Source organism: Fulvia fulva, chromosome 2, assembly GCF_020509005.1.
Source record: "Fulvia fulva chromosome 2, complete sequence".
Taxonomy (NCBI): domain Eukaryota; kingdom Fungi; phylum Ascomycota; class Dothideomycetes; order Mycosphaerellales; family Mycosphaerellaceae; genus Fulvia; species Fulvia fulva.
This window is the reverse complement of record NC_063013.1, coordinates 5,971,176-5,998,301: the sequence shown is the minus strand read 5'-3', so window position 1 is coordinate 5,998,301 and position 27,126 is coordinate 5,971,176. Positions and strand designations below refer to the sequence as shown.

Here is a 27,126-nt window from a genome sequence, read left to right as displayed (position 1 = left end):
TAGGAGCCTACTAAGGAGTTAATAGATACTACCGCCGCCTCTATCGCGGACTTCTACTATAACTATCCTACGAAGGATAGGCTAGCCGGCTTTATACTACTACTAGGGTAGATTCTAAACGAGGATATACCCGAAGACGTTATAATTAGCGATACTATAAACGCTTCGTTAATAGCTACGTCTAACCTAGTAACTATAGGAGGACTACGTATACTAATCACGTAGGTGCCTATAGCTCTACTACCGGTTAAGAGCTACGAGCCTAAGACTAGTATAAGTAAAGACCCGTAGGCGGCTACTTTAAGTAAGATAACCGACGGTAGGTAAGTATAAGATAAGCGTTAACGCGAATAGTAATCTTCCCTTAACTTAGTAACTATAGCTACACCGCTAACATTAGTTAGTAATAGGTACTATAGCTCTTCCTTAATATAAGTAATAGAAGCTATAACGGACTCTTTCGCGGAGTTCGTAAATCGCTACGGTAAGCACGAAATCACGACTTATATAGGCTAGGTTAGCTACCGCGGAGGATACGATAATACCGGCCGAGGTAGTAACGACGACACGATAGCGGATAGAATAGATAATAGAAGTAATAGAAATGACGATATAGAGGATAACACTACTTTCGTAGTAGCGATGATACGAGCTTAAGGGACTAAGCGCGATTTTGAAGGGGGGGTAGTATTACGGCCCTAGGCCTAGTAAATAGTCAGCTAGTATATAGGTCACGTGACCGCGTATCACTAGCGCGCCTCGGCTATATATAACCTCGGCGTACCTCGCGCTCCTCTTTCCTACGTACCTAGCTACTTTATATTAACACGATTATAAACCGTTATATATAGCCTCGTTTCGAGAGGTTAGCTCGGAGTAAAAGCTTTCCTCTACGCTCTCCCTCCCTATTTACTCCTTAAGCTAATATCTACCTCTATAGACCTAAGCCCTTTAGTACTCTCTATTGACCGATATACGTATCCGTCCTCTCGGGCTATATAGATAGTATTAGCCGTCGCTACTAGTATATACTACGCTCTAGGTTTTAACGACCTTAGCGTTACCGTAGCCTATCTCTAGAAAGCGGCCGTCTATACCTCGTAGGTTTGCTCGGGGCATACTCTACGCCGGGTAGCGTACTCCTTACGTTTCTACCTACTAACTAATATAAAGTTCCTTATTACCCTATCCTCGATCCTCCCCGATTATAGAACTAATCTACTTATATTATACGTCTTTTCCCCGTCCTAATAGCCGTCTTTTCCTTACTTAGGCTATCGTCTTTTCCTTGTTATAATCTACTATACTAGACTAGGTACGTTATGTAGTAGGATAGGTAGTACCTTAGGCAAAACTCTCGTTCCTATACCGGGTATTTAATAGGCCCTTATAGGCTTCGTCGCGTATCTACCTATCTACCGTATTACCCGCTAGTAAACACTAGATTGTTTCGTAGTCCGCTCGACGCCGTCGTATAGTCCGCTTAGTTATTATTCTATAGTCCGCTCGTCTAATATTCGTCGCTTAGCCCGCTCGGTTTACGGTCTCCGGAGGTGAAAATTCTGTACTTATACTAGAGGTGTCCTATCGAGCGTATAGGCCACGGTTCCGCGCCCTTCTTATACGTAGAAAGAAGAGGGACTCGCTCCCGACACGAGTACACGCTCGTCGGATAGTTTATATACCCGTTTTACTAGTAGTCCTCTATTCGCCGCGGCTTTGTCTACGTTACGCGCCCGTCGCGCCTACGACGCTCTAGCGTAAGAATACTTAGCTCTCTCGTAGTAAGACGAGAGGTTCGTAGCCGATACTACGTATAGGTAATTCTCGTCGTCGACCTCTATTATATATATATATATCTATCGCGTCTAGCTACTCTATATCTACTTCTACTTTATCCGGCGCGGTCTACTACTAGTAGTTATAGTTCTTCGTCCGGCTTAGGCGTAATCTATTTCCTACCTATAACGTTATATCTAGACCTATCTCTTTATTTCTAGGGGAGACCCCCTAGACTCCCCCCTACCTACGGCGCTAGCGCTAGGTATTCAGTATATACTTACTATCGTACTATCGCTATTGGTATCGGTATTAGTATCGCTATCGCTATCGCTAGCCTTAGGTATATATATAGTATCGTAGTGTAGTAGATAGATAGGTAGGCCCGGTATTAGCGCGAGAGGCTAACTACTTATAGGCTCTACGTAGGATTAGTTTTGACTAATTAAAAGTGTCGCTATATATATCGCTAAGCTAGGCCCTACTTCTAAGAAACAACACGGGCGACTTAGTCGAGGTCGAGCATGTAAGCTGTAGCTGCAGCGCTCGATACTATCGTCTCAAGGGTGTGCAGTCTTGGGATCGATGTCGGTACATGTACAACAGCTGTGGCAATGGGCTCCTAAACGCATGGCCTGTCAAGTCTTTCTGGACAAAGAAGGAAGTGGATGGGGACATTGTCATGCCAGACGGCCAGCGGATCATGGCAGGAACATCAACCGGTGGTGGTAACCGCAGTTTCTAGGCTCGCGAAGATCACCTAGGGTGAGATGGCATTGCATAGAAGAACATTGGGGGTTACATTAAGTCTTCTCAGAAGCTCTTCAAGACTCTCTGCCACCAGTTTAGACGTCTCCCACTGCGATCATCGAAGTCCGACTTCTTCTTATCCAGATCCACGCGTTGTCCAGAATCCAGGTCGATCTCCCATGATCTCCAAAAGTGCGTCTTGTTGATCAACTTGAATACGAACCAGATAATAGGGAACAACGGCAACAGAATGTATGCATCCACAAAAGTTCCAGCTGTGAATGGCGACAAGGTCGTCCAACCCTGTACAAGCGCCAGAAACATGTTGGCACCCAAGCCAAAGTAGGCGTTCCAAGGATAGAGTAGCGATTTGTATGGCAGGTCGTCAGATGATCGCCCTTGCTTGTGCCACGCCGTCCTGAACCGTATGTGGATGAACGAGATAGAACCCCATACGAGAAACGTCGAAACACCACTCAGGTTCACGATGTAGGTGTAAGCTTTCGCAGCGCCGGTGCTAACGTTCATCATAGCGAGGGCGCCGAATGCGTTCGTCAAGACAAGCGCAAAGACAGGGACGCCTCTTCTGTTCGTCCAGCCAAGGAAGCGTGGCGCTTGCCCGCCTTGTGCCATGTAGAGCACAGTCCGCGAGCCGATGTAGATGGAGCTGTTGACTGCACTGAGTCATGTGATGAAGATGAAAGCGTTGATCTGCCCATGTCAGCACGAGGCGTTCGGTTCGGCAGAGTGATACTCACCAGATGCACTCCACCTTGCCAGCCTGCGATCTGTATCGCGACTGTCATAGGACTCTGGAGAGAACGACTGCCGCCTTCGACAAGTTGATCCGCGTTGGCAGGGCAAGTCAGACCGAAGAAGAACGCGGACCTCATGTAGATGAAGATGATCCGCCAGAAGACCTGTCTGATGGCCTGAGGAACAGCGACACCTGGGTTCCTGGTCTCTGTGGCTGCTACTGCCACACATTCGACACCAGCGTAGAACGTCGAGCAGAAAACAAAGACTGCTGCGACTCCACGAAAGCCATTACCGTTCCAAGGCCCTGGATCGTTCCAGTAGCGGGAAACAAGAGCACCATCCTGTCCAATAAGGCCGCCACTTGCGTAGATGATGGCAAAGATAAAGTACGCGGTGAGTCCAAGCAACTTCACAAGCGCTAACCAAAACTCTGCCTCGCCAAATGCTTCGACACCTATCAGCTGAAAGGCCATGAAGGCAAACCAGAAAATCAAGAAGTATCCCCAGATAGGCACCCTGTCGCTCCAGAAGACGAAGATGGACGATATCACATTATACTCGTTGGCTAGCACGGCTGCCCAGATGATAAAGTAGTTCCAGCCAACCGCCACGGCAAAGCCTCTATCAACCATTCTTTCGGCCAGCCCAACAAAAGATCCATTACCAGGGTATAGGGTCGTGACTCACCCAAAGACTGCATGATACTGAACGCGATAATGCCAATCACTCCAAACCCGATAATCAATGAAGCAGGACCTCCATTTTGCAGCGCGGAGCCAGATCCGACCAGTAATCCAGGACCAATGATACCAGCCAACGCCATCATGGAAAGATGTCGATTCTTCAACCCTCGCTTGACGCCACTGTCCGGATCGATATCCTCCCTTCCGATACGAACATCGTGCTCGTGGTCAGGTGATTGGAAGCCATGCTCGGTAGCTTCGGCCTGTTTGCGACCGAACATGTTTGTGAAGGCTGCAAGGGCTGGAGAGATGTAGAGTAGAGAGATATGTTCATAGAGTAGATGCTGCAGGGATTGTGATAAAGTCGAGAATGCGATACTTACCGTGGCGTGGCCTCGTGGGATACCATGCAGACTCTTCTGCAGTTCTTCGATGTCGCCATCGTTGAGGGCGATGATCAGATAGGGCAGGGGTCCATGACTTAGCGTGTTAGCCGCATTCTTCGCCGAGGACTAGAGAATGAGGTGGGGGTTGTTCCAGTTCTTCTCGTCGTACTGGAGAGCATGTCTCGCTCTCGCAGATACCATTTGGCTTGGTGGTGGTACTGGCGAATGCATGACGCTGATGGAGTTCTGTTTCTTTTGGAGGCTTCGTATGCCGCAGATGGTGAGCTGCCTGCGGCGTCGTATGCAGGCATCGGTACATGTATCTGCAACAATCCTCTCTTCCAGTTGCGCATGTGAATGATGCGGATCTTGATGCGGATCTTGAGCAGGACAAAAGGTCGTTCGTGCTCGTGGAGAAGGAGACACATTTGACATCCTTTGCTAAGATATCTTGCTAAACCATCGCTCCTCGTTCTTCGGCAAGCCAAAGATGTCTTTCACGATGCCTTGCTGTGCCCTTGGCGCTGTCCTTGCCACGACTTGCAGAATCCGCCGCGATCCTTCTCAGCCCTAGATCATATTGCACGCACGTTCTACTTTACCAATACTGACATGGACCACAACCATAGCTCCGGAGCATATCTGACCCACATCGTATACCGACTTGTCAGCGCCTCTCCTGTTCCCGCCTGGCTGGACGACCACATCTCTCCCACCTTCAAAGGTGACTTCGACAATTTTCCCGCATCGCAGACCTGGCAAGAGATTACTGAGGTATTCCGCTTGATCAATCGCGCAGATCCCGACTACAAGTCCTCGATCTTGAACACGACGGTGGATGTGCACCAGCAGAATACACGCGCTGATTGCTATCTTCTGATCGAGACGCTTGGGAGACCTCGGAATGTTCGTCGGCTCAGAATGGCACGTTTGAAGTGGCGCAGACGGGATCTGAGGTGGGAGATCTACCATTTACTGGGCATCCGAGCGGCGACGTTTGATGGAATGTGATCAGAACGTGGCAAGAGCAGCAGCCGATCGTCAGCGAAGCGAGCATCCCGGCGAAAGATCACTGTCATTCTGAGAGTGTGCTTTGCCCAACGAGCATCCAGCGCATGAGACCTCGATGACCCCGCCAGGCGTTATCAGCCCAATCTTGTCTACATGCGCTGACTCGAGGCGAACCCGGCGACTCCTGGCGGGGAGCTACCCAGATCTATGGAATTCCCAAGGTCGAGCAATCAAAGTCTTGCGTCGATCTTGGCAGCGGCGACCTTACTCTAGCCATCCGCGGCTTCATTGAGTATCGTCACGAGTTCTAAGACCCTTTCCACTTCTGTGAGTCGAAGCGCCGGACGAGTCTTGAAGGCGTACTGGTAAGCATTCAGGAGGATGACGGCTCACGACGAAGTCAAGGTCCCGGTCGCCCACCCAATCTGTGGGAAGGACTGCGAGGTCTCCTCGATCTGGTTCGCCCTGTGCCCCGACCTCCTCACATACTCACACTATTATCCCTCTGATCTATCAATTGATGAGATGGCAGCCCATGGCACCGTTCCCACCCCTCCAGCAGCTTTTCTCCACATCGGAATCAAGCGAGGGAAGGATCTCGGTCACATCATCGGCGAATGGGAAGGCTGTAAGAAGGACCAAGGGCTGATGATAAAGTACGTTGCCGGTTTGGGTCTCGACTTCACTTACTTAAAACGCTGTCCAACGGGCGCCATGGCCGTTCGACATACATACATACATACATACATACATACGGCGACGCGCTACAAGCTCGACTGCATCGGCACGGCCTTGCTACTTAGCTACACGCTAGCGTGTTCAAGGGTAGGCCTTTGGTTTAATAACGAGTCGAGGCGCTGGGCGGCAATCAACTTTGTCACCTGCCCTCGGACGTCCTGGAAGTAAACGCAAAAGGCAAGCCGCTACGCGTGCACGGCGTCGAAGCTGCTTGCAATTACATTGAAACAGTGCTCATGCCTCCACTTCAAGAAGGCGTTACACCTGAGAAGGAAGCGAAATAGGCTCTGAACGCGTTGAATGAGAAAGGCTGGCAGAAGTTCCTTGCTTGTTTCGAGAAAGAGCGTGCCGCAGGTGTACCGGATATACACGAGAAGCTGAACGACGTCCGTTTGACGGCAGCAGATGTCAAGGACGAGGATGAGGCATAAGTCAGACAGAGATGTAATTGCTCGACAGGCTCTTTCCTTAGCTACTAGGTTTCCTCCCCGTAATCACATGCATATCCCACCTAACATATACTCCTCCTTCCATCTCCTCAACAGCCTTCTTATACATATCATGGACCCATTGCTCATCATGCACCCATTTCCCCTGCTGCTTCATTTTGATCAAAGTTCCAGCACTCACCGCTTGCAACCCAATCAACGTATGCTCCTTCCTCGTCTCCGCCGCGCGATCAGAAGCAATCACATCCTCCCGCACATCTACAAATCCAGCTTTGGCCACGTTCTTCCGCAGCTCCGGATTCACCCCATCAATCAAAGCGACATCGTTCTCCCACTGCAAGGTCATAAAGGCATGGAGCATCGTCTTTGTTGACTCCATCGTCTGTGTTGCGGTGCTCTGGAGTGCTTTGAGGCGAGGGAAGTCGGACTCAAACCATTGAAGATATCCACCGGGTTTCAGCAGCTTGAGAATGTTCTGAGCAACCGTGATCCAGTCCTTGCTAGAGAGTGCGCAGATCAGATAGCGGATATGGACGGCATCGAAGGTTGAGTCTAGAACTTTCGGGAGCGGTTCCAGAATGTTTAGAATTTGGTAGGAATGTCCACCTCGTTGGTCGGCGGGTGGGAATTGAGCATCGGAAAGATCGAAGCCAGTGAAGGTCCAGCTAGAGGGAGCGGTGGCGGCAACATCACGCATCCATATGCCAGTGCCAGTAGCGATTTCCGCGATCCGGGCACCCTCTGGAAGATTTGCTGCGATGGTGGGATGAAGGACAAAGCCAGTGTTCTGGATGATGAGGCGATGTTGGTGCTCTAGGCGAATGCTTTCGGTTTTATCTCTTGGCAAGGAGTATGCGTCCTTGAAAGTTGATCCTGCCATGTTAAGTGATTCTGGATGTCGACTGGAACACCTCCAAGCCATGGGCGAGGAAGCTCATAGATATATGGAAGTGAAGTCCTCTTACCCGGAACTAATACAGTCCTGGGCATAGTTTTTACAGCCCCTGTATTTACGCTAACCCCTTCCGGCTATTCATGTCCATCTCAGGAGGTGTTGCTACCTTCAATCTCACTATCAAGAATGGGCCAAGCTTACACCTGAGGACATACAACGTATATGCAAGAGTATGCGAGACCGCTGCGAGGCAGTAATAGCCAACAATAGAGGACACACCAGGTGGTGAGCTACGCCAAGCAGTGGATACATCCTTCCTGATGAGGAAAGGTGGAAGAACAGGGGTTGTAAAAATTATGCCCAGGACTGTACATAAGCTTTTACTTCAGCGGCGCTGGGCGATCTCACAACCATAGATCATGTTCCATGACACGGGATCTGTCTAGCTGTGCCGTGTTCCTTGAGCGATCTGGTATGCTTCGGCATGAGTAATGATGGCATGTCCAGGATCTGTCGTCTCTGGAATCGCGTGACATGCTAGGTACTAGCTATTGCTCAATCTTTGACTTTGGACAGCTCCAACCCACTAATCAAAGCTCGCTGAACACGGTATGAAGCTTTGGTGTCCTAATAGAGATGGAGCTCGGTAGACTTGTTCATCCACGGGCCCGGAAAAGCTGCAACATAGAGCAGGTGTTAGAACAATTTGGTCCGAAAATCCATTCCTGGGTCCGGATGTCGCTCGAGGCTTCGTCCTGCGACCTACACAAGGGTTCAGACAAACGCCGATGATGTATATCTTATGCTTTCGAGGTGCGCACGATGCTCGGCCGATCAGAAGTCGGTCTTGAGCTACCAAGCTGTCTTGATGGTGAGAATGCTGATCGAATGCAGCCACGCTCTTTGACCTGTGATCGTGAACGAACCCTTTCAGACTCGGATTTCCAGGGAGACCGAACTGCCGCGGTCTCGACAACAACTGGTCCGGGTTCTCCAAGTATACGGAAACAACACTCACCACAACAGGTATTCGCGCGCATTCCGAATGTCGATGAAAGACTTGTCTCTTGCTTCAAGTGCACCAGACCTCCCAACAATATTATGCAGCACGTAATCTGCTTGATGCTGACAGAAATGCCTCAAGCCAAGCCCGACTCGACTTGAAAGATTGTGATGCAGATATAACCTTCAGTACGCAGACATGCCATACACCACTACAGACCTTGCATCAGTTCCTTCAGTGTTATAGGCTTTCGCACAGCATTGGAGAAGCCTTCGTGGTACGTTACCCAAACCGTCAAACCCGACTTCTTTTCCTTCTGTGGCACGACAGCGCCTCCAGCAGGAACCGCTATGGGCCTGCCAAAGAAGTCGCGAGCTATGCGTTTCCTGGGAGCCTCGAGCTCATCTATCCCGCCACGCTTCGCAGGTGCAGTGTCACTGGTAACGACGCCAAATCTTGCGAGTCGACTTTCATCATTGAGTCGCGCTTCTTCTTTCTTCCATTCTTGCTCGATTACTTGGCGAACGGCATATCGAGTCCTGCCGCCGCTATCGCCGAAGCCTTTGCCGCCTGTCTCGTACGTACAAAGCGTGTCGAGAGGTGGTTCGACACGGTATATCCATTGCTGCGGACCAAAGGACATGCCCTCGTCCTGAGAGACCTTGACACGGTCGAAGCGCACGCCAGTGGCGCCCATGGCGTTCACGGCTCGCTTCACAAGTGTCTGCTCCGAAGCTTTGCGGACAGAGGCGATGCTCTTGTCCTTACCACTGCCACCAACAACGATCGGATTGATATTTGGGCACAGCATGCGGAACAGGTAAGGCTGAAGTTCGGTAGCAATGTCGGCCGTCGAGCAGTAGAGGCGAGTCAAGGGATGCGAAAGTGCAGCCTGCAGAGTCTGGATATGCGCGGCGTTCTGTTTTTCGGCTTCATGCGCAGCCCATGATGCACTGGGTCCGGCGAATGGATGTACGATGGTTTGATCGTCCTCGTCGCCAGCTTTCAGATCGTATTGTGCTCTTGTCGGCGAAGCGAAGAGGTGATGGAACGCTAGAATTGGCGAGCTCAGATATGGCGCCAGCTCCCACTCGTTGCTGCTGAAGACCGCGCTTGACAGGCGATCATGGAAGTGAAGCCAATCGTATGCCGAATCAGGCTTTGACAGCAGATCATTGTCCTGGAAGTTGCGTGTTGGGTACATGGAGAAGCAGTCAGTCATGATGCGATCAGACTCGCCATGCGTATCCACCAACTCTCGCAAGCGCTCGGTCGCTGTTCTTCGAAGTCCTTCTGCAACGCCCTTGACCGTGGCGATGTCGGCATTATGCTGAGGCGTCACGCTTGCTGAAGACTTTGGGAACCCGGCGCCCTCTTGAAAGACCCGCTCTACAATGTCTTTCGGTCCTCCTCGGCCCAGTGCTCGTGCTGCGCCGCCGCCATGTTGAAGGTCGCTGAGGACGTGCTCTTCCACCCACTTACGTGTTAATCGAGCGCTACCATCGCCAGTGTTGCGCAGCTTTCCAGCAACCCACTCTCCGACGACCATGATACCTCGCATATCTCCTTCGCCAGCTCCATTGCCATTGCGCTCCTCTTTGCGATTCGACACACCCCATGTCGCCTCACAGAGTCGGCGGACACCGTCACCCTCACAGGGTACGCCCTCCTTTTGCAAGACTTGCTGCAGTCGGGTCGTGATAGTCTGTATGGGCGCTTTCCGAACGTGAATGATCTCGGCAAGATTGCTTTGTCGTAGCGGTCGCAATGATGGATGGTATACGTCGTTGCAGACGAGTATAAGGGGCCGCAGTAGTCGGAATCGGTCACCCTTCTTCTTCCTGGCTGGTGCTTGCGATAGTGTACCTAGAGCACTGGAGTTCTTCTGGTCAAGCGTGACGAGATCGATCAACGCTTTCACAAAACCTCCTTCACCGCTTCCGCCACTGCCACCAACCACTCCATCGACCTCATCCACCACCACGCAGACCGGCTTACCAGCTTTTCGTGTTCGCCCATCTACTGTCTTCGTGTCTACACCCTTTACATTCTCTGTACCGACCATGTCTCGTATGCGGCCCTTGACAACTGTGCTGCTCCTCTCATCACTCGCGTTGATCTCTTGCACTTCGTAGCCAGCTTGCTTTGCACATACATGGGCTAACGTGGTCTTTCCCAACCCGGGTGGGCCTGTCAGCATGAGGATCTTGCGATGCAGCTTCTCTTCAAATGCACCCTCATCCTGCTTGGCCTTTGGTTTCGGTCGATAAGAGCCAGGAAAGACGATCTGATCCCAGCGCTTGAGCCAATGCATGACTGCTCGATGTGTCCTCTCGTCGCCTACGAGGTCGGTAAACTTCTTGGCGCGGTACTTCTCGGTCCATAGCAATGATGACTTCTTGGTGGATGGAGCTGGTAATTCAGCCGGTGGCGTGGGCGCTTGGTATGCAGCCTTTGGTACGCTCGCTTCTGCCTGGGCATCTTCGAGCAGTCGGTGAATGTCTATGCCGTAGTACACTTTCTGGGCTTTGGCAGGTCGCTGCGTCGCGGTGAAGGTGCCTCCAAGCTTGCGTTTCTTGGGTGATGGGGACAGCGGGGGGGAAGAGGGCATTGTACTCGCCATCTGGACGGGAGACGAGGCTGGGTCGCTACGGAAGATGTCGTTCGTTTGCCAGATTCGCTGAATGGGCCTGACGCGTTTGTTCTCGCGTTGGGCGGCGTGGATAGCGTCCAGGTCGTCGGAGAAGGCAGTCGCGGCGGTAGAAGCAGCGTACAATTCATTCAAGTCATCACTGTCGGGCACGTCATTATCGTCGTCGTCGAGTTCATAAGAGGATGTCATGTTCATTCGCAGCACGAAGAAGCGCTGACCTGGTGGAGTGAACGCGTCCGGAGATCACGCGTCGTGATGGCGATGCGGCCGGACTCGGTCCGAGACCGATCTTCACTGTACATGTGCACAACTTCATTATACTTGTCTGGTCAAAGATAATAGGTCATTGCATTCAAAACAGGACGCCGGCTCCCTAATGCTCTACTGTACACCAAGAAGTAGCTGAGAACTTCTATCGTCTAGAATGCCAGGGTATCACTGAAGCGCAGCCTAGCTCAGGGATACACAGCTGTCATCTCAACTTATCCTCCCGCGTTGTTTTGCATGCATCAAGTCATATTACTCGCCAATCGTCTATTTGGCAATCTCTACACCACCAACGGCACCGATAGCCTTCTTGATGTCGCCGTAGATGGCGAATTGACCGGCAGTGAGAGTTCCAACCATGAAAAGACGAGCACCGATACCGCCGTATGAGCCACGGATACCAAGCTCCTTGGCGATCTTGATCAGACGGCTAGTGGTGCCCTCTCCTGGAAGACCCTTGGTCTTGTTGATTTTCGAAAGCATGGTGTCGGCTGGCTGGGAAACGATGGCGGCAGCGAAACCAGCGATAAGACCGGAACCAAGGTTGATGACGGTTTGAATGCCGGCACTGGTGTTGTTCTTGTCGAAGAAGTTTGCGTAGGCAGCCTCCGAGACCTTCTCGTACACAACGAACTTGGCCATGGTGTATGGAACCCTAGCGAGCCTCGTTAGTAGTGCGCGCATTGGGGAGAGCTTGTGCCACTTACTGCTTGAACAGGATTGGTCCGAAACCAGAGTAGAAACCACCAATACCCTCTTGGCTGGCAATCTTGCCGAAACCCTGGGCAAGTCCATTGGCAAAGCCTGGCTCAGAGACCATGCGAATACGGGTAGCCTCTAGAGGGCACAGGGCAATGTCGGCGAAGAACTCGGCGAGGGCCGAGGAACCAAGGTAGACGGCAGTGCGGTTGTTGGAGGCAGTCTCGTAGCCGAGCATGTTGATCGACTGCTGCTTGAAAAACTCGTAACCACCGAACTTGAATGCACCCTGGAGGAAGTAACCAGCGAAGGTTGGACCAACACCGGTCCAGAGCGCGCCGGCGCCCTCATTCTTGATGACTTGGCGGAAACCACCGATGAGACCGCGGTTGTAGGTGGCTGGATCGAGCTGGATACGGGTCTTGACGCTATTCAATGGCTCGTGTCAGCTGTTGTTATGTTGTGTCCCTAGGCGCGGCATCGATCGTCGGGTATGTGTTCAATGCCATGCGCTCCGTATATCACGCCAGATACCGCGCTTGAGATTGTATGTGTGGTTCTGACTTACACATCGACTGGTGTGAGGCCTCCGTGGGTAACGGAACAACAGACGGCCCCGGCGAAAGCGAAGCGCGAGTATAGGGCGACGCCAGACAGCTTCTTGGGCTCAGCAGCAGCCTCGACGTTCTGCTTGATGCTGTCGAGCTTCGACGAGCCCGTCGACGTGGGTGGTGCTGTAGCAGTGCCGCTCATTGTGAAGGTGTTGATCGGAGGTAGGTTGCAAGGGTTGCGAAGAAACAGTCGGAGTCGGAGGCGCGAAAGTGGTGCAGTCTGACCAGAGTGTGTTGGAGTGGAATGTAGCAGAACGGCTATTCTGAGCTACTGATGAAGCAGTAGGATGTTCAGCGTCGGATAGTGACAGAGAGAGCGCTGTTGCTATTGCTGGGAGAAAAGTTTACAGGTTGACTTCATCCCTCAAATCCCGTCCTCCGAGATTCTCCGCACTCCGCAAGCCAATGGGTGAGCTTCATTGCGCACGGGGTGGGCCCGGACATAGGTTGGCTTTCGCCGTCTCTTCACTTGGCAGACCTCCTACGACAGTTATATACGAGGCGCCATTGCATACCTTTTTACAGAGGACACTATTTCAATATTTCGTTGCGACAGGGTGGTATATATCTTCACTCGAGATTGTGGTGCGGTCTGGTGAGCTAAAAGGTCGTCGGGAGCAATGCTTTGTATGCCAGGCTCACAGGCCAACCCAAGCGCTTGTATATCGCAACTGCATAACCTTCAGATCTCCCTCAGCCTCTTTCCTAGCAACAATGCCGACTCCAGCTTCGTGCGAACACCTTGCAGCTTAGGCTTTGAGATACACACAATCCCTTGCGATCAATTGAAACTGCACCTCGCGCCTTCGTGATCAAGGTCGTTCGAATCGTGCTTGGGTTCGGAGCGCATGCCTGGCCTCGAAGGCCGCCTCCCTGATTGCAACGGATATGCACTTTTTGAAACTCTAGACTTGGCCTCTGTCCTCACTTGCCTCACTGTGGACAACCTTGGAAGTATGTGAGCAGTGTGTAGGCCTGACATTCCATCAGAATGGAGCCTGAAGGCATGGACATTTCCCTGGGCGCGGAACGAGCGCAAGAAACTGTCCTTTCTCTCCACCGCCATGCCCATCTGGAATCGTTCAGCCTCTTCTTGGGCACCCCTTTTGCTGTCCAAGAGCACGACGCGGACATTTGCGACGAGGGGCCCACAAGCAGTGACCTTACCGTGTGTGCTTCCAGGTTGTGGACAGTCTCGCTATCATCGGCCTGTCATCGATGTCGGTTATATGAACACATTCACAATGTAATGTGACTCTGCCTCCTCGTGTACGATACGATACGATGCTTTGAGTTATATGCCTCCATCCATGCTCTTGCGCAAAGGTCTAGCGAAGCACAGTTGCGGTAGCTTCGTTGTCGAGGTGGGTGGGAGCCCGCATGATGGGACCTTGCACATCGTTATATCAGCGGGAGTGGCGCAAAATGTCCCATATGCGAGGCCCCAACGACCTTGTTGAAGGCAAGATGCGGCTACAGGTTGTTGTCGAGATCAAAGCAGTGGCAGTGAGAGCGAACAGTAAGTATCCGCCGCTAGCGCCGGCCCATGTTCCGCACCACAACGGCGCCGAGGCTTTCTGTTCAACGTCGTTTCCTCTTCATCCTTCACGACGAAGGTGATGGATCATCTGCCTTCACAGCTCGGGAAGAGAAGCATCAAAGTCACCGCTAATAAGCTCATGTCAAGGAGGGAGAAGCTTTCGATCACCGTCTACATCGCGTGGCCGCCGGGCGATCTCTTCCGTGTTCGCAGTAGCCAGCTGCTTTACTGGACTTCGCGACGCCCATCTGTTGGTGCTAAGGCATGGCAGGATGGGTGACACCTCTCGGTCCTCAGCTGTGAGTACTGTGCGGTTCTGCCAGCATGAGCTCTGTACGGACAGCCATTGCGCCGCGACCACTGCAACGAGAGATCGCGCATTACTGTTCAAGGCCACGGAGAAGATCTGTCGGGGACGCTACCTCGGGTGTGCTGCCATGAAAGTGCAGTCAAGAACGAGGATACCACACGAGTAGTTCTCTCGTATCTCCTTGAGACATTCCACTGCTCAAAGACTTTCTCTCTGCCATAACGTCCAGCACTTCACAGGATCCCGACGACCCAACATGTTGTCAATCGAAGTATCCCTCTTGCTGCTTACCGGAGTAGCTGTTGCGCAGCTACCTATCGTCACGCAATTTCCGGTGACAACGCAGGTATGCCATCCCTTGAAGCAACGCGAGGATGCAGCTTACAACTGCCCAGACCAGCTTTCCAGCCCCTCCTTGTACCCAAGGGCCGTCTTCTACTGAGCAATTCACGGTCAACTACAATGTGGATGACACTCCATTCAAAGCTTGCCTAGGGCATAGTTTTTACAACCCCTGTATTTACGCTAACCCCTTCCGGCTATCCATGTCCATCTCAGAAGGTGTTGCTACCTTCAATCTCACTATCAAGAATAGGCCAAGCTCACACCTGAGGACATACAACGTATATGCAAGAGTATGCGAGAACGCTGCGAGGCAGTAATAGCCAACAATGGAGGACACACCAGGTGGTGAGCTACGCCAAGCAGTGGATACATCCTTTCTAATGAGGAAAGGTGGAAGAACAGGGGTTGTCAAAACTATGCCCAGGACTGTACACACGCTGATCCTTCCAGTTCGAATCCGTGGAACGGGGCTTCCCACTGACCGGCTTGACTCCGATCGGGGAGTATAACCTGCTCAACTTTGCCAACATCAACTTCGTCGATACTGACCCTGACTTTGACGGCAATCACCTTGGCCTTGCACCACACACTTATCCGTATGCTGCGACTTTCGGCGCCGGCACATCATCGTTGACTGGTCAGACTCCACTCATCAGCATAGACTATATCGAGTCGACCTTGAGCTCGTTCACACCGCGATCGTTCTGGTATGGCTGCGTGCTGCCAAGCCCATACACCGCGGGCTCTCTACCAGTGTCGTGCAACATCACTGCAACAGGGTATTCTCAGGCAGGAGAGCAGCTCGCATCCCAGACTTTTGCATTCATGACCAATGGCAGCGTGATCCAAGATCAGAACTTTGGCACTTTCAAGGGATTCAACAACATCTATAGCTTGGGATTCAGTGTGTCAAACCCGGTTGCCGCTGCAGCTTTGATCGATAACCTCATCGCGACTCTGGAGCAGCAGAGTGCAGGCCGTACCATCTTGGTAGTTACAACAATGGCACGTAGCCGTAAGACGAGACTAGACATATTTGTGACCAGATTCTTATGGCAATTGCACATGCAAATGATTGTCCTGCGTCAGCGTATTGCTCAGCATTGTATTGACTGTCGAGAGTGAGCGTTCAATATTGGCCTGGATTAATTCGGTGATACCTCGGCATTGAGGCCCTGCATCTGCATGTACCCCAGTTCCCAAGTGCAGCTCCAGAAAAAAAAGAGCCTCGACCCGTTTCGATCATCTTGTTGAACTTTAGCATACTGCATTGAACTGTCACCATGTCTATAGACGACTTGATTGGGACGCTGTCGGATGGAGATATCTCTGATGAGGAGTCCGGGGAGGAGGAAGTCGTTGCGCCTGTGAGCAACAAGCGCAAACGCGACACAAAAGCGCAGACGGCGGTAAAGAAGCAGAAGCAGGATAAGGACGAAGAGCTCGAGTCGGACTTCGAATTCGAAGATGAAGCTGGTGCTGTGGCCCTCGATTTGGACACGTGGGGAGGCGGAGTGCAGGACGACTACGACAGCATAGAAGCACTCGTTGCGCGGAGACGGCCCAAGAAGGAAGCGCAAGAGACAGTGTCGCATAACGAAGACGAGGACGAGGAAGAGGACGGGGAAGATCAGGTTGGGAGCGACGACGAGAGCGGAGACGAAGACTTGCACATGAATGGCGATCATGCGAGTGAAGAAGACGAGGAAGAGTTCCACACTGCGATCGATGATACCATGGAGGACGACGAGGACGAGAGCAACAGTGAGGGTGCGGAACCTGGGGCGGAAGAGGAGGAGGTAGAGGCAGCACCGCCTGTTGCACACCCCGACGATGAAGAAGCGGACTCTGCTTCGGAAGCTGGAGAGGACGCAGCAGAAAGAGAAAAGGCGAATGCATTCTTCGCCGATGGAGAATCAAAGAAGTCAGGCCCGACCGCGACGGCATTCCACGCAATGAACCTCTCACGACCCATCTTGAAGGGCCTAGCGTCAGTCGGCTTTGACAAACCAACACCTATCCAGATGAAGGCTGTGCCTGTAGCGTTGGAAGGCAAGGATCTGGTCGGTGGTGCCGTGACCGGTTCTGGTAAAACAGCTGCCTTTCTCATACCTATCCTGGAAAGACTGCTCTTCCGTCCCAAGCGAACCGCAACAACACGCGTTGCCATTCTAATGCCCACTCGAGAATTGGCACTACAATGTTTCAATGTGGCGAAGAAGCTTGCAGCTTTCACAGACATTACAGTCGCCATGGCAGTCGGTGGTTTGAGTATTAAGGAGCAAGACAAGGAGCTCAAGATGCGACCGGACATTGTGATCGCTACACCTGGACGTTTCATTGATCTCGAGCGCAACTACCGTTCCCTTGATGTCAGCACCATCGAAATCCTAGTACTGGATGAGGCCGATCGCATGCTGGAAGAGGGTTTCGCAGACGAGCTGAACGAGATCTTGACCAAGATCCCGAAGTCTCGACAAACTATGCTGTTCTCAGCCACCATGACCACGAAAGTGGACGACCTTGTCCGATCAGGTCTGCAACGACCGGTACGGCTGATGGTCGATGCGCAGAAGCAGACAGTCTCTGGGCTCACACAAGAGTTCGTACGTCTGCGACCTGGCCGAGAGCAAAAGCGCCTTGGCTACCTCATGTACCTGTGCGAAAAGGTCTATACTGACAGAGTCATTATCTTCTTTCGACAAAAGAAAGAGGCGCATCGTGTTCGTGTCATCTTCGCGCTATGCGGCTTGAAAGCAGCGGAGCTTCATGGCAGTATGTCGCAAGAGCAACGTATCAACTCGATCGAGGCTTTCAGAACTGGAAAGGCGTCGTACTTGCTGGCCACAGATCTAGCGTCGCGTGGTCTCGATATCAAGGGCATAGACACCGTCATCAACTACGAAGCGCCGCAATCGCACGAGATTTATCTTCACAGGGTTGGACGAACAGCAAGAGCAGGCAGGTCAGGTTGTGCCTGCACCTTGGCTGCCGAGCCGGACAGAAAGGTTGTCAAGGCAGCTGTGAAGACAGGCAAGGCGCAAGGTGCTATCATTAAGCAACGAACCATTGAAGCGCACGACGTCGACGCCTGGGACGCACGCTTGAACGCCCTCGAACAGGATGTCGAAGATGTTATGCGGGAGGAGAAAGAAGAGCGTGCTCTCTCACAAGCCGACCGGGACCTCACACGCGCAGACAACATCGCCAAGTACGAGGATGAAATCATGTCGAGACCTAAGAAGACCTGGTTCGAAGGCGAGAAGGACAAGCAAGCTGCCAAGGAGGAGGGTAAAGCAATTCTCAACGGCGAGCCTGTTGTGAAGGCCGAGAAAAAGAAGGGCAAGCTTAGTAACAAAGAAAAGAAGCGCCTGCAAGACAAGGATGACCGTAAAGACGGTTCGCAGTGGATGAAGAGCAAGAAGGCGACAGTGGTGGGCAAGGCGAGAGACGAGAAGGGCAGAGAGAAACAGGCGAAGCATAAATCAAAGCCCAAAGGTGGGAAGCCCAAACCTAAGGCAAAGAAGTAGCAGGTAGCTGTTCGAGTCTATCGCACGCAGTGCAGCTGACCAGTTCACGATCAATGCCAGTGCTACCTCTGACGCTTCGCACGGTAGGATTTCGACCACCCGTAGCGTCCAAGACTGTCAGCCTGCGGCCTCCCTTACGCCCTCGCTCCATGCCAAGCATGATCCAATCACGTCCGTGTCAAAAACTCGAAAGTACATCCCCTGGTCCTCGCGCATTCCTCAAAATGACCTCCACCTTGCCCTGTGCCAGCGCTTCCGGCTCGTCTGACAGGTCGCCTAGCACCCTTACATGTAAAAAAGTGGTGTTCTCTAGACTCTTCCCGAGCGTAGCACGGGTGCGAGGAAATGTCCAGAGACCGCACCAGCAGGTCGAAAGGCGTCAATACCTTGAATCTGACGATCCCGATCATGATCGAGGCCAGGCTTGTCGTCTAGCATGGTTCGATCGGGTCCAATGGCCGACGTGATGGCTCTGAGGAGTGCCGGCCCATGCCATTAGCTCATAGCTTGCCTCGATCAGCATGATTGACTCGTGCGGCCTGGCGAAGAGCTTGGGGAGGGTAGAATTGGAAGGGATTGCTTCACGGTGGGTGGGCTGACACTGGTCACTCTGCGGGCTCGTCGATTAGCCGGGCTACGCTGGTGCCTCCAACGAATGCCCTGTCGTAGACTCTCTTCTCGCCTCGTACTGCAGTAATCACATTCGATCAGCCGTTTGGACAATGCGCAGATCATCGTGAGAGGGCCTAGATGGCTGGATCAATGACACATGGCATGCTACTATCCGCTAAAGAAGCCGAGACGTACCTTCGTCTGTCGGGCCACTGAGCCACTGAGCAGTAGTGCTACTACTCACCTACACTTGCATTTGGCCTCATCAGGGGGCCTCAGCGTATCGATGGCGTCCGTGGCATCTTCAGGTACATAGTAGTAGAAACGACAAGGCGAGGTCGACGCGCAAACACTAGCCCTCCTTCGTGCGACTTCTGCTTGTAGCTAACAAACGTGGGCCTTCGCTTAGTGACCACATGCATTCTCCGCCGTTACGATGTACGCAAGGTCCTGCATTGCTTGTGACCTAGCTTGTTTCGACGATGCGAGGCGTGCATGACTCTACTGCATGCGGGCTCTACAATATGGAATCGCATCTCTTGGACCTTTCCATCATTGTGGATCTATTGCTTTGACGCGGCGGCGATGAGTGAGATCATGGCGCGATTCGATCGGTGCCAGCTATCCAATGGGCTTTACCATTATGCATGGTCGGGGTCATGGCCCCTACAGGGCCGTTGGACTCCTCAGGGCTTGCACAGCACAGACAGAGATTTTGCGAATTTCGTGCGGCTCACTCCAGGCTAGTCTTGAGGTGCGGGTCGCACTTCATCCATTGATGCTGCAAGATGTTTGCTATGAGACCGAGTGAAGGGGACTGCGAGTGGCCAGGTCTATACTACGGACCCAGTGAGAGCCTGAAGTCTCGCGATAGGGCCATCCTTGGGAACAACCACAATGAAACAGAAGTTGGCGCGGAACACAATAGCCTTGCTCGAACACAATCTGGACCTATGACCGATTTGTCGCCGCAATGATCGTGCCGTGTGATTGCAGGCGTATATTGCTCAGGCTGAACCCTTGACTGGATCCGGTCAAGTATTCCAGCAACCATTCACTAATCATTGGCAAGTCTAGCCCATGTTGGCCAGAACTAGGCTTTCATGTGACACTAACCAACAATCGCATGCATGGATCTGCGCTATGGATGGCTGAGGGTCATGTATATCTCCAACGACGATCTCGATTTAATAGAGGGCAAGGGTACCACGCAAGTTTCAGGGATCATGGCCAGTACACTGGGGGTCGATGGCACTCTTCCACGGTGGGATATAGTTATTGCCACTTTTGGTAAATGCTCGACTCTCGTACATTGGGAGGGTGGTCTTACCAAAGCCGTAGACATAAGGCGACCCCGCATAAGTGATTGGGATAATCGTCCCGGTGATATGGGTCGTTGATGTCTGGCAGATCCAGCGTCCTACGCACTCCCCGTCAACATAAGATCGAGTGGTCAGGCTGTACCATTGTCCATGCCAACTTGTAGCACGGACGTCAAACTCTGTGCTCCCTAGTCACATGATCGCTGCGTGCTCGCTCCTACGACAGGATGCGAGCCAGCAAGTGCCAGAGATGATCCACGGCTCTGCGCTGTGCATTGTGGACCATTGAGACCCACCCGGCTCCGCTGAACGTCCCGCCTGTTCGGCCAAAGTACAGTGCTAGCACAGCGACAAGGACCGCGGCGCCGGTCCAGCGTGCCGGCCGACGGTAACGCTGTACAATCGCTTGGAAGCGCCTGTGTAGGGCTTTAATCTGATCTTTTCGCTGGATCTGCCGAGCTTGAAGGTCGAAGTATCTTTCGCCGTCTCCGAAGGTCTGTCTAGACAGAGCATGCGGGTCGCGAGTTGTCTTCAGGACGCTGTATGAGCTGATGTGACTCCACGCTCGATGAGGCAATCTCTCAGGCGGGCACCGTCTGAAGAGATCTTGTGTCTTGCTGATCAGGCCATCCAGATCCAGGGGCTTCGGAAGCTTGGACAAGATAGAATGCAGCATTTCAGGCTCGTCATGGTCTACTTCGAGCAGCTCCAGTCTGCGCGACATGATGATCTGCAGGTACGTTCGTTAGCCTGTGTAGCTCGAGCCACTAGAGAATAGAGATCGACTTACTACCGCGAAGAGATAGACTGGGACAGCAGCTTCACTTGCTAGGAGGTAGTCAAAAAGTCGCGCGATGTCTCCATACTCTTCAATGTCATGCGCATAGAGCGTCAATGTTGCAGACAATGCAAAGAACGGCGTCGGTCGTGTTGCGCCTGCAAGATGTTGGCACAGCTCCACATCTGCAGCATAAAGAATTGCTGGGAGTAGGCGAAGATGTGACTCGGCACCCGCCAGTGTGGGCAGCATGAAATCTCTGATGCGTAACAGAGACAACCGTGCGACCGCGGCCTCCGCAACGTCGGCGCCCAGAACCAGCAACAGCACCTGGACAATATCATGGAATCCTTGAAAGTAACATAGCCTCGGATGTTGTCGTAAGACAGCAGTGATGACGTCTGAAAGCTCGCTTTTGCGTGCATCGAGACGTGCTGTGGTCTCGTCTAGACACAAGGTGAGCGCTAGATGTTGAGAGCAAGGCGACCACACTTACGCTCAGGGTAGTACACGAATGATCGATTGACGTCGAGCTGGACCTGATCTTCGTCCCGGTGTCGTTCAAATGTTGTCCATGGCACGTTGTCATGCTGTTGTCTGCCCGTGCAGCCGAGCAAGAAAGGCCCTAACAAGGCGATAAGCGTTGTTCAGCATGACGCTGGAGTTGCAGCAGGCTTGCTTACATGCCGTGCGCCTCACCTCGTCCTCAACAAGGCCGCCCTCGGATGCTGCCAGCTGGGTCAGAGCTTCGTGGTTGTCGTCTCGACAGGCTGCCAAGATGTCGTGCACTTTGGCCTGCTGATGCTGGGAGAGAGGCTGCGACTTCCAGGATGCCTCTGCTGGCGACAATGCTTCGCCCGAGGGCCTCCCTTCTGCGCCGTTTGCAAGGGCAGTCTTCTCATCGCCGCCACCGTTGTCCGCTGACGCCGCGCACTGAGCCGCATCCATTGAGATGAAGCGCGCGGACGTGCAGGTTGCCTTGTCGAGCCGGCGCACACATGGAATCACAATTTGCCGCGCAGTCAGGTGCAGTGGTACGTGAAATGCAGGCCCGGTCGCTTCCGCCTTCATGGACGCCAGGACGCAACATGGCAAGGGATGGATGCCAGGATGTTGACGCTTGACGTGCGATCGTCTCATGCCGCCCAGGCCCACGATCCGGCTAAGCTGCTTGGGGCAGTCGCACCGCTCACCTCCAGTCATGGAGGAAGGAGCATCATCACGACTGCATTCGGACGCGACAAGTCTCCGTTTGCATCGCCACCACTCATCCCTGCCATCGTTTCGCAGTGCGGGCACGGCGCGTGCAGCCAGCTTCTGATCTGTCACTTTTCCGCCGCACACATCTGGGCATGCAAGTGCTGTAGCAGCCACGACACCATCGTCATCACCAGAACAACGTTGAACCGTGGTCCGTGGCCACGCGATACCGCCTCGTTGGTGCGTCTTACCGCGTGCACACGTTGGTCCGTCGATTCCTCCGCCTCCCAATCCAAGCAAGCGGAGTCCTGCGCGCTGCAAGGCGTTCCTAGCTGCACATCATATTCGAAACGCAAAAGCCGCGAGCGCAGAAGCAGTCGTCGAAGGCTGGCCAATGGTAAAGAGCCTATACGCTCTTTTCCCCCCTGCCGCATGCGTGATTGCCATCAACGTTGCAGCTAATAACGCAAGGCAGTTGCGGCATCTTCCAGCTTATGCCCAACTTCCCACGACAGCAGTAGTCCGCCATTGTGACCACCTTGGCGGCCCTTATCCGCAGAGACGTGGACGAGACTCTACACTACAGTCACTTTGCACTGTCAGTCGCCGTGCTGTCAACACGGTGTCGCTTGACGGCTCATATATGGGCCGAGTGCTGCAGCCTGCAGGACCCTCACATGCTGATGGAGTCGTGCTGAACAACACTCGGGGCCTCCTCTTCGACTTCCTTTCTAGGCAATGGTCGTTCCGCAGCGTGCCCGATCTGTGCTCCTGAGGTGAAGAGAGAGCCCTGCACTGTTGCCTTCACATTCCGGATACGAGCCGCCATCTTGATTCTCGAACATGGATTTTGTCGACGATGAGGAGTCTTCTGCCTGGGCAACATCGGACCTGGACAAGCTAGCGGTATACACCAAAACACAGATCCGCGGCCCTGTCGTACAATGGATCCTACATGCACAGATCCGACACAGGCTTTGCAATGACGTTGTGTACGTTGGTGAAGACTTTATCGAGGTCAAGCAGGTCGGGAACCATGGACACCAAACACTCGTTGCCAGGAAGAACAATTTCGATGCCCATATACGTGCTGCAGCCGTGTTCAGCAATGAGGACGATGCTGAGACAGAAGACTTCATGGTCAAGCTTGAGGCTGACGCAAAGCGCACTGTTGATTCCCCAACATACCCTCCCCAGTCGGTCATGCTGACACTGGACTCGAACGATCTGGTCTTCCTCTACATGCACGAGGATACGCATGGGCATCCGATCTTCGTGCAACAGAGTGTGCCTATGCCCTCGTTCGATCGGATCCTGTTCCAGCCAGGTGAATACCTTGCGGTCGACCCCTTCTCTCGAGCCTTCGCGACTGCAGCAAACGAAAGAGAGGTCTTGCTATACTCAGCGAAGCCGAAGCAGCAGATACAGCACGAGATCAGCACAAAGTCACAGAGCTGGTGCCCGATCTCCAGCCAACGTCCCTTGCAGGTCGATGGAGTCATACTACAGATGGACTTCCTGGTACCCCCAGCAGACGACATGGACCACATCATACTGCTCTTGATAGTCGCAGATCAACGCCGCACAAAGGCCGTCAGGATCGACTGGCATTTCTCCTCTGGCCTCTTTCGCGCTCACATCCACCCTGGGCAGTCACTAGATTCCGCCAAAAGGATGCCAAGTCTGCTCGTACCACTACGGGACGCGTCTTTCCTACTTGTTACCGACGACGAAATCGTTCGTTGGAAGAATATCCTATCGGGTGTCGCTGACGGCGCAGATGTGCCGCTGACACGGGCGGAGCCAAAGTATCCTGGCAGCTCGCCGCAAAGTCCGATGTGGGCTAGCTGGACAAAGCCTCGACGTAGCCAAGCAGCGAGAAGGGGTCGAGACAGTATCTACCTGGCCAGAGAGGATGGGCTCGTCTATCTCATGGACATCGACAGTCGCGGTACTGCCCAGATAAGCTTAGCCGGAGACCTTAAATGTCATATCGGTACTGCTTTCGCATCACTCGGTGACGAGGGCGATCCGGACATTCTTGCTGTGGCCGGAGATGCGAGCAGCGGTCGCATAGTATCAATTGGACATTGGCCAAGTCCTCGTCGGCTCGAGGAACTTAGTCGTGATGCCACAATGGAGCCCGACATCATCGAGATCTTACCCAACTGGGCTTCGGCCATGGATATGCTCACCGTGGACGGTCGCAAAAGCAAGACAACAGGCGTACAAGGAGATGCTTTGTTCGTCACTTCAGGGCGACAGCCTTATGGCGCGCTGACTGAACTGCGAAGCGGCATAGATGCACCTTTGTCTGCCTATCTAGACATTGCAGGTTCCAGTACTACCGACATGTGGAGCTTCCCAGATCTTGCCTCAGGCTCGGTTATTCTGGTGCTGTCAGCTCCTACAGCGACAAGGCTCATACGCATATCGGCCGACCTCGATCAACTGGAAGAGATCGAGGTCGGAACAGCGTTCGAGGTGAGTGAACGCACGCTTTTCGCAGGCATCACTGCCAATGACCAAATGGTACAAGCCACCACTCGGACGATCTGCGTATCGACAACACTGGAGGCCAACTTCGAAGACACATCCCTGCTCACATTCGAGAAGCCGTCAAGCATCCTTGCAGCCACTTTGGTAGCTGATGTCTCAGCTCTGCTCACCGCGGAGCGTCACGACGATCATTTCAGTATCTGCTGCTACAGTCTGCCCTTCGAGGACAGTGACTCTGGTATTCAGAAACAAGCTTCTGTGAAGCTCAAGAGCGAAGCACTGTGTGTGGCTGCGGTCCTGGTTGGTGATAGCACAATCGCCATCACAGCTACGAACGATGGAATGGTAGCCTGCCTTGTCTTCAATAGCGGGCTTAAATTGCCGCTCATGCATATCAAGGCGCTTCCTACGTCGCTTGACAGCTCCAATGTCTGCGACAGCGTAGCGATTTTGCAATCGACTGATAAAGACGCAGAACAAGCTGCACTCCTCGCTGTGTGCGGATTACGTGATGGTAGAATCGTCACTTTCGAAGTTGACAGCGGCTCCCAAACACCGCTAGGCGACGCTTGCATCACACCTTTCTGCAGTAGTAGTGTGAAGCTGGTGTCTTTGAGCAAGGACAGGGACAAAGCATGCGCCATGGGTGGCGGTAGCACATGTCTTCTCTCATGGAACAAGCACAGCCCGGATCCACTGCACATTGATCAGGTTTGGATCACCGACAAGCTCAGGCCGTCGCTCTCGCAGGCGCCAGTGGTGGCTTGTGCTCAATTACCTATAGCTGCCAACCTGGCAACACCCTTCCTGGCCGATGCTATAGCGATGGTGTCTGGGGATGAGCTTCTCGTGGCGGGCTTTGCAGCAGTGGTGGGCTCTGTGCCGCGACAGATTCCCGTCAGCGGGACACCCACTCGTGTCATCTACGCTCATTCCACACGATGTATTGTGTGTTGCTCTGTCAAGACGGAGGTACGCACTTTGCCGTCGAGCAAGCCACATTCGCCTCCAGAGCAGAAGCGCCAGATATGGCCCATCATCGACTTTATTCCTGCCAAGAGCGATGATCCGTCATTCTCCTATCAGATGCAGCCCGGCGAACGAGTGTCTGCGTTACTTGAGTGGTCTTTCAAGCAGAGTAACGAGAAGACGTACTCCTTCATCCTTGTTGGTGGAAGCTATGTTCGCCAGAACGGCGCTCGCCGAGGTCGCATAACATTTCTGCAGCCAACAGTCCGCAACTGGGAGGTCGTGGATGTCTGCGAGAGCGGTCGCAACCTCGTGTTCGATGACCAGGTCTATGCCATGGCCCTGTATGATGACATGACATGTGTCATCTGCGCCGGTGATAGCGTGTATCTTTACATGTTCTTCGTGGAGGAGAAGAAATGGAATCAGATATGCAAGCCATTCAAATTGGCTAGCCCGGGCATCAAAGTCACGATAGAAGAGTTTGAGGCCGAGAGCCGCCTGATTGTCATCAGCACCTTGAAAGATTCTATCGTGAGTCTGTTGCTTGATGAAGAGGTCGATGACAGTCTACGTGACCTGACACCTACGATGGTTGCCACCAGGGCCGATAGCCTCCTCGGTCACTATACTATCAAGCCGGAGTATCTTGAGGCGTATGATTACGAGACCTTCACTCTTGCGACCACAAAGCACGGTCAGCTCTTCGCCATCAGTCGACACCAGGAAGACGAAGGACTTGATGCACCCCCGAAGTACATGTTTGAAGCTCAGTTGCCACACTCCTTAGTGCGATTAGCCGCGTCAAACCCAAGCCATCACCGCGGCGATGCGCCAAAAGGTATCCCAAGATCCAACGAAACAGGCGCTCCCCTACCCAGGATCACTGGCTGTGCCACCAATGGAGCCATCATGGGAATTTTGTTGATTGAAGACGTGATATGGAAACGGTTATCATGGTTACAGAGCCTCGTCGAGTGGTGCCCAGAGCTATCACCTCACTCCTACGCATCGCCTGCGTACAGCCCTACAGCCAGTAGAGCCATGGATACAAGAGGCCGCGCAGTGCCGGTTGGTTTGCACAGCGTAGAGAATGAAGTCGTCATGCTATTCTCTGGGCGAAGTCGGCTCAACGATATGCACATCGACGGCGATGTGCTAGAGCGTGTGTTCGAGAGAGGCGCGATCGAGGCACTGGAGAGCCTGATGAAGCGGCTGGTGCGGGAAGACCACGCTGTCGGCGCATGGTTACGGAAGCATATAAACGAAGAACTCGGCGCCTTGCATGAGGTTATTAGGATAGTGCGGGATCTTAACAGATGGATGTGATACTTGAAT

At 53.0% G+C, this 27,126-nt stretch overlaps 9 protein-coding genes across 9 annotated transcripts; 3 read left to right on the top strand and 6 right to left on the bottom strand.

The window, feature by feature from the left end:
- Nucleotides 1-2,592: 2,592 nt before the first annotated feature.
- On the bottom strand, nt 2,593-3,162 carry CLAFUR5_03592 (General amino acid permease AGP3; the record flags this gene model as incomplete). Its single annotated transcript, XM_047902740.1, has 1 exon — nt 2,593-3,162. The coding sequence occupies one exon, from the start codon at nt 3,160-3,162 to the stop codon at nt 2,593-2,595; it is 570 nt and encodes a 189-aa protein (XP_047758816.1).
- Nucleotides 3,163-3,213: 51 nt separating this feature from the next.
- CLAFUR5_03591 (General amino acid permease AGP3) lies at nt 3,214-4,252 on the bottom strand (the record flags this gene model as incomplete). Its single annotated transcript, XM_047902739.1, has 3 exons — nt 3,214-3,240; nt 3,288-3,907; nt 3,976-4,252. The coding sequence occupies 3 exons, from the start codon at nt 4,250-4,252 to the stop codon at nt 3,214-3,216; spliced, it is 924 nt and encodes a 307-aa protein (XP_047758813.1).
- A 2,322-nt stretch (nt 4,253-6,574) lies between these two features.
- Nucleotides 6,575-7,435, bottom strand: CLAFUR5_03590 (N-methyltransferase tcpN; the record flags this gene model as incomplete). Its single annotated transcript, XM_047902738.1, has 1 exon — nt 6,575-7,435. The coding sequence occupies one exon, from the start codon at nt 7,433-7,435 to the stop codon at nt 6,575-6,577; it is 861 nt and encodes a 286-aa protein (XP_047758814.1).
- Nucleotides 7,436-8,664: 1,229 nt separating this feature from the next.
- Nucleotides 8,665-11,301, bottom strand: CLAFUR5_03589 (Chromosome transmission fidelity protein 18; the record flags this gene model as incomplete). Its single annotated transcript, XM_047902737.1, has 1 exon — nt 8,665-11,301. One exon carries the CDS (start codon nt 11,299-11,301, stop codon nt 8,665-8,667), a length of 2,637 nt encoding a protein of 878 aa, XP_047758052.1.
- Nucleotides 11,302-11,640: 339 nt separating this feature from the next.
- Nucleotides 11,641-12,825, bottom strand: CLAFUR5_03588 (Mitochondrial phosphate carrier protein; the record flags this gene model as incomplete). The annotated part of the gene is made up of 3 exons (XM_047902736.1): nt 11,641-12,028; nt 12,081-12,500; nt 12,641-12,825. The coding sequence occupies 3 exons, from the start codon at nt 12,823-12,825 to the stop codon at nt 11,641-11,643; spliced, it is 993 nt and encodes a 330-aa protein (XP_047758051.1).
- Nucleotides 12,826-14,789: 1,964 nt separating this feature from the next.
- CLAFUR5_03587 (uncharacterized protein) lies at nt 14,790-16,003 on the top strand (the record flags this gene model as incomplete). The annotated part of the gene is made up of 3 exons (XM_047902735.1): nt 14,790-14,879; nt 14,929-15,156; nt 15,329-16,003. The coding sequence occupies 3 exons, from the start codon at nt 14,790-14,792 to the stop codon at nt 16,001-16,003; spliced, it is 993 nt and encodes a 330-aa protein (XP_047758058.1).
- Nucleotides 16,004-16,161: 158 nt separating this feature from the next.
- On the top strand, nt 16,162-18,408 carry CLAFUR5_03586 (ATP-dependent RNA helicase DRS1; the record flags this gene model as incomplete). The annotated part of the gene is made up of 1 exon (XM_047902734.1): nt 16,162-18,408. The coding sequence occupies one exon, from the start codon at nt 16,162-16,164 to the stop codon at nt 18,406-18,408; it is 2,247 nt and encodes a 748-aa protein (XP_047758057.1).
- Nucleotides 18,409-20,559: 2,151 nt separating this feature from the next.
- CLAFUR5_03585 (GTPase-activating protein gyp10) lies at nt 20,560-22,323 on the bottom strand (the record flags this gene model as incomplete). The annotated part of the gene is made up of 4 exons (XM_047902733.1): nt 20,560-21,072; nt 21,133-21,566; nt 21,617-21,745; nt 21,804-22,323. 4 exons carry the CDS (start codon nt 22,321-22,323, stop codon nt 20,560-20,562), a joined length of 1,596 nt encoding a protein of 531 aa, XP_047758060.1.
- An 840-nt stretch (nt 22,324-23,163) lies between these two features.
- Nucleotides 23,164-27,117, top strand: CLAFUR5_03584 (uncharacterized protein; the record flags this gene model as incomplete). The annotated part of the gene is made up of 1 exon (XM_047902732.1): nt 23,164-27,117. One exon carries the CDS (start codon nt 23,164-23,166, stop codon nt 27,115-27,117), a length of 3,954 nt encoding a protein of 1,317 aa, XP_047758059.1.
- Nucleotides 27,118-27,126: the final 9 nt, after the last annotated feature.